Genomic DNA, 5,897 nt, shown 5'->3' with positions numbered 1-5,897 from the left:
TATTGGTTTTTCTGGCGCTCGATGCGCAAGACACGCGTCTCCTGTCGCATGACATTGCGTTCTTGAGCCCTGTCTCGATCTTCTGCTCGACCTTGCTTAAGTAACTGCAACGGTCTCCCCCCTACACTCGCGAACAATTTTCTGTGGTTAGGTGGTCAAAGCTATAGGCGCACGTGCGTTTGCGCACTTTGGGCGCCCATCAAACCGTGGACAAGGACTCTTCACTTCTCAAATGGAACAGAACGTTGTCCGGGTGCGTAGTATCTTGGCAAGAAGTTGCGGAGGTTTTGTTGGTATTTTGTAGTGACGGTAGACAATGGGAGATGTACGTACTGTCCCCGGAAATAAAATTACAAGGTTCTTTTCACCCTAAAAATATACAACGCATTGCCGAAGGCTCATTCTCTGCCCGAAGGTAGCGATAGAGGTGCGAGCCAGATGCCTAAGCTTCAGCACGAACCGATGTTTTATTCGGAAGTTATAAATGATTTTCTGAAAATGTCAATAAAAAAATGGCGGCCGGCGGAACTCTCAAATACAGGGTTCTCTATGACGCTAGAAACCTAAAACAAGAAAAGATGGCCTCAAATTTTAAATTTAAATTTCCACAAAGACCAGTTTTAACTTTTGAATATAATATCGGTTCGTGCTAAAAGTTCGGCATCTGGTTTGGACCTCTATCGCTACCTTTTGGCGGAGAATGAGCATTCGGCCATGCAGAGTTTATTTTTTCGTTAAAAAACACATTGTAATTTTTTTTGAACACCCTGTATTTATTAGCTGCGTTCGATTTACCTGCACCTCTTACACCGGTGCAGAAAAGTGAAGGGTGGTGTACTTCCGGTCGTTTCTCAATACAGATACCGGAAATACACTGCCATACCCTGTTCTCCACCAGTGCAGACGGTGCAGGTAAATCGAACGCAGCCAATGTTTGTAACATAGAGTTATTACAATAAACGCCAGAGGCTCAGCTGGCGCTAGTGTGCTGTTGCATTTTGAAGCAGACAGCAAGCAGTCAGAAATTGACTTCCGGTAATGCATTTCTATGGGAAAAAGCGAGTGCATTTTCCCTGTGCGCTCGATTATAAGAGCAGATATCACGAATAATATGTACGTACTAGGCACGTCGGAACATTTCTCAGTCACGCATACGAAATAATTGGTCAGTTGCAGCATTTTTATTTGAAATTCGTGGCATGAAAAACGGTGCTGAAACCGCTTCGTACGTGTATTTATGTGCACTGTCGGACACTGTTAGCGCGAACACGGCGTCGATGCTTTCCAGCATGGGGGATATACGTGCCAAACGAACGAAGGACATGTGTAAAACTAAGAGAGACGGCAAGAACTACACAGTAACACTGGATAAGTAACTCCTTGTGCATGCAGGCGATCAAAATAAATTGAAAGCTACCAGGCACGTAGCCAGGGGGGAGGCCCATGGGGCCCGGCCCCTTCTCCCCCCCCCCCCCCCCCGGAAACCTTCCATTTTGCTGAGGCCTCCTCTGCCCCCTCCCCCTCATACAGCATTTTGTCATGGGCGGGCCCCCCTCGAAACAAAATCCTGGCTACGTGCCTGAAAGCCTCGTAATATAGCCAGATTTGCAATAAATAAGCACTGCTTTATTACTTCTGCTCATGAATATGCGCGAAGATGCTTGTTCTGGGCCCAAATCATCCCTTGCACACTCCAAATCTTTGCAAATCGGGGGAGCCAGAGAGCAGGTGCCCGATAAATACCGCCGGACATAGGAAATAATAAAAAGACACACCTTTCGTAGCTCACGTGCTTTATTTGTTGCCTTCGAATTGTTTTAACCGATCGTAAAGGCGCACGACGGAGTCATTTTCATCCGCTGACAGGACGGGCATATTAGCAATATATGAGCACCACCTGTTAACTTGATTGTCCAAAAAGTCACCGTTTTTAAAGTACGTGTGGCTCGTACGCAAGTAGCGAGTTCAACAACGTTTATTGCACGCACCGTGAGCCCTTATATACAGTATGCCCTAGCGGCGCAGTTGCTGTGCCGATGACAAGGCTAACGATGAAAAGGCTGATCTGGTATCAGCTAGTGACGCTGCGCTACATCTTCCCTCTTTCAAACAAAACAAAATTAACCAAGAAGAGAAAAACAATATACAAAAAATTAAGGAATAGAAAATAGTACGCTTGCAGGATCACGCTTAAAGTTCTGGTCTTGGGTATCTGACGGGGCTCCGCCGTTGTCTTGAACTCCTCCTGAGCTCCTGGGTCGGAGGGTCTTGTGATGGTGGGGCTCCCGTTGAGGGCTCTTCCCTGACCTGGCGGCCAGTGGATTCAGCAGCCACAGTGGTGACAAGTTGCTGTTGCCGAGGCGGCAACACGCGCAGGTGCTCTCTCGTTCCGCGTAGCACACGTCCGTCACCAGTTTCGAACACAAAGGAGCGCGGAGGCCCCGCACGCCTCATGACGACTGCCGGAGACCACGTGTGTGAAATGGTGTCAAATGCAGACACTTGCTGACCATCTTGTAGTTCCGGAAGGGCCTTTGTTCTGTTGTAGAAGGCCCGCTGCTTGCTGCGGATCTCTTGTAGTCGTTTGTGAACCTCTTTGGGCGGTACGATGGCTGGTTCCAGGCAGTAGTCGGGAACCGGAAGCAGTGTGCGTGTCTGACGACCCATTAGCCTCTGTACTGGTGACTTGAGCAGGTTATCCCTTGGGCTGTTGCGCCATTCCAGGAGGGCGCTGGAGAAGTCGAAGGTGTTGTAGGAGCACCTCGTTGGCAGTTTCTTTGCCTCTTGTACGGCTCGCTCAGCCATTCCGTTGGAGCGAGGGTGGTGAGGGCTTGACGTGACGTGAATGATTCGAAACTTACTCACAAAGTCCTTGAAGTTGTAACTATTGAAGGGGGGCCCATTGTCACTGTACAACTTGGCTGGTATCCCATGAGTAGCGAAGACTTCTGCACAGGCGGATACCACTAAAGATGCCGTGGACTGTCGCAGTTCCTTGATCTCGAAAAAGAAAGAGTAGAAGTCAACAATTATCAAAAAAGTTCGATTGTTGTGGTAGAACAAGTCTAGCCCCACCAGCTGCCATGGTAGGTTGGGTAGTTCATGGCTCAGTAATGGTAATCTTGCGTTTCTGGGCTTATGCTTCATGCAGACCCCACATGACTTTGCAAGAGCTTCAATGTCGCATGACATGGTCGGCCAATACATCACTTCTCTGGCGCGCATCTTCATTTTTGCTTCACCCCCGTGTGCGGCATGCAAAAGTTTCAAAATCTCCGTCTTATTGGCTTTTGGAATTACCACTTTGTTACTCCTGAAGACCAGCCCATCTTCCACGTGCATCTCGTCTCTGTAGTTCCAGTACGTACGAAGTTCCTCCGGGACGTCTCGTTTCTCAGCTGGCCAGGATGCTGATGCATACTTTCGGAGCTGGATGAAAGCCGCGTCGTTTTCTGTCGCCTGGAGGTTGTTGTGGAGCCGTGCATCTGAAACTGATAGCGTAGAAACAATGTTGACTTGAAACTGGTCGCTTTCGTCGTTTAGCATAGTTTTGGTTGGGAACCTTGACAACGCGTCCGCTAGAAAAGGTTCCTTCCCTGGCTTGTACTGCACGGTAATGGGGTATCGCTGAAGCACTAGCCTCATTTTTTGTAGGCGGAGCGGGCAGTCACAGAGGGGTTTCCTGAATATTGCTTCCAGTGGCTTATGATCCGACTCTACAGTCACAGATGAGTGCCCTAAAATATAATCTTTAAACTTGCTGCATCCGTGTACTATAGCGAGTGCCTCTTTTTCAATATGGGCTTATTTTTGCTGAGTCTCGGTGAGGGAGCGTGATGAGTAGACGATAGGATGTCCGGTCTGAATAATCACCGCCCCGACGCCGGTTTGGCTTGCATCCACTGACAACGTGACTGGTTTGCTCAAAATACGCAAGTACCGGCGCCTTGATAAGCGACTCTCTGAGCGTTTTAAAACTGCTTTGTTGGCGCTCAGTCCAAACCCAAGCGATATCTTTTTTCAAGAGCTCGCGTAATGGTGCTGAGAGGGCAGACATATTTGGTATGAATCTTGCGACAAAGTTCGTCATGCCAAGAAATATTTGTAATTCCTTACGGTCTCTGGGCTCCGGAACAGCAAGGATGTCCTCGACTCGTTCTGGGTCTAGGCTCAGACCTTCAGTCGTCAAAATGTGACCTAGGTACCGTACTTGGTCCTGCAGAAAATGACCCTTTTTTAGGTTCAACTTGAGATCGCGTCTCTCGCAGCGTTCCAGTAAGTTTTTTAGGTTCGCGTCATGTTCTTGTATCGTGGTTCCCCAAACTAAAATGTCGTCCATGACGACTGCTACGTTCTTTAGGCCCTCTAGGACACCGTGCATTGCGCGCTGGAATACTTCTGGGGCTGTGGAAATTCCGAACAGCATGCGCAGAAACCTGTATCTGCCATAAGGGGTGCTCATGGTACAAATGTGCGAACTTGCCTCAGACAACTTTATTTGCCAAAAGCCCGATGACGCATCCAATGTCGAAAAAAACTTGGCGCCGTGCAGATGTGGAGCTACATCTTCTAGCGTCGGCATGGGATAATGTTCGCGTAATAGACGTTTGTTAAGATCAGATGGGTCTAAGCAAATTCTGACCTTATCTTTCTTTACGACGAACACCATATGACTCGACCATTCTGTTGGTTCGTTTACCTTCGTGACGACTTGATCCGCTTCCATGCGGTCCAACTCTGCCTTGACTCTATCCTGGAGAGCCACAGGTATTCGTCTTGCTGCCTTGACGCTGCCCTTGGATCCTGGTTGTAGCTTCATATCGTAGACCACACCCTTCAGCTGGCCGAGCCCTTGAAAAACTGCTTCAAAAGGTCGTGCTGCACCGTATAGCTCTGCGGTGCTCACACCTGCAACGCGAGTAATCAGTCCGAGGCGTTCTGCTACACTGCCACTCAAGGTGACTGGAACCTCTTGGCGTACAACAAAAAACCCAGCGTGACATTTGTTGTCTTGATTGCGTATATCGAGGCAAATTATATCTGGTGCCTTTTCTGCATGACCGAAGAACGTGTTTAGGGTGACGTCGCACTTTACTGTTGGCTTCGTCGTAACTTGGCTTAGTGCGGCCCTGGAGATGACACAACAATTGGCTCCGGTATCTATTTTGCAATGAACGGGAACGCCTTCTAGTGTCACCGTAGCCGTCCATAGATCCTCGCGACATACAGCACCGACAGTTAGCGCTTCCAAGAAGTATGTCTCGTCATCGCTAGCCACAACCTCGTGTACTTGCTGTACGGGCGCCCTTTTCCGCCCTGACTTGCAAACTTTAGCGAAGTGATTAAGGCTTCCGCACTTGTTGCATTTCTTTCCGGCTTCGGAGAAAACCTTAGTTCTGTGCTTCGTAAACCCACACTTTTGGCACGATGATCCGATTTCTTGAACTAAGTTGACTTCTTTTTCGCGTTCCTTTGCTCCGCTTTGTATTATATTGCATCGTTCTTCGCCCTGTTCCCAGGCTCTGCATCTTTCCACCGCTTTGGTGTAGGACGGGTTGTCGGATATGAGCTTTTGCTGAAGTTTCTTGTCCCGAACGCCCAGAATGATTCTACTTCTAAGTAGACGTTCTTCAATATCCCCAAACTCGCAGTTGTTTGCCAAAATACGAATGTCGGTCAACCATTCGTTGAAAGGTTCCCCTTCTTTCTGGTCCCTCGTACCAAACACAAACTCGTTGTAAGTTAGGTTGGTAGCCGGCTTGTAGAAGCTATCGAACTTCTCAATGATAGTCGTCACGTCTTGCCTTTCTTCTTGGCTTAAAAACGTAAATGTACCGAACGATTTCCTTGCATCTTCTTCGATTATCATTAACAAGGTCGCCGCCTGTACTTTTTTC

At 48.3% G+C, this 5,897-nt stretch overlaps 1 protein-coding gene across 1 annotated transcript; it reads right to left on the bottom strand.

Moving 5' to 3' along the window:
• Positions 1-2,647: 2,647 nt before the first annotated feature.
• LOC121046785 (uncharacterized protein K02A2.6) lies at positions 2,648-4,596 on the bottom strand. Its single transcript, XM_040501414.2, has 3 exons — positions 4,117-4,596; positions 2,862-3,491; positions 2,648-2,731 (listed from the first exon to the last, which is right to left on the bottom strand). Exons 1-3 carry the CDS (start codon positions 4,580-4,582, stop codon positions 2,667-2,669), a joined length of 1,161 nt encoding a protein of 386 aa, XP_040357348.1. The 5' UTR covers positions 4,583-4,596; the 3' UTR covers positions 2,648-2,666.
• Positions 4,597-5,897: the final 1,301 nt, after the last annotated feature.

Source organism: Ixodes scapularis, unplaced genomic scaffold (genome assembly GCF_016920785.2).
Source record: "Ixodes scapularis isolate PalLabHiFi unplaced genomic scaffold, ASM1692078v2 PGA_scaffold6__148_contigs__length_123643588, whole genome shotgun sequence".
NCBI classification, from domain to species: Eukaryota; Metazoa; Arthropoda; class Arachnida; order Ixodida; family Ixodidae; genus Ixodes; species Ixodes scapularis.
The sequence above is the reverse complement of the archived record's forward strand: the minus strand, read 5'-3'. Positions and strand labels throughout refer to the sequence as shown.

Coding starts and splice junctions, on each gene's coding strand:
- LOC121046785 (XM_040501414.2), bottom strand. CDS start 4,582: ATGCCGACGCTAGAAGATGTAGCTCCACATCTGCACGGCGCCAAGTTT. Junction 3,492..4,116: donor TGTTCCGGAGCCCAGAGACC/GTAAGGAATTAC, acceptor CTACGCTATCAG/TTTCAGATGCACGGCTCCAC. Junction 2,732..2,861: donor CAACTTCAAGGACTTTGTGA/GTAAGTTTCGAA, acceptor CGACTTCTCCAG/CGCCCTCCTGGAATGGCGCA.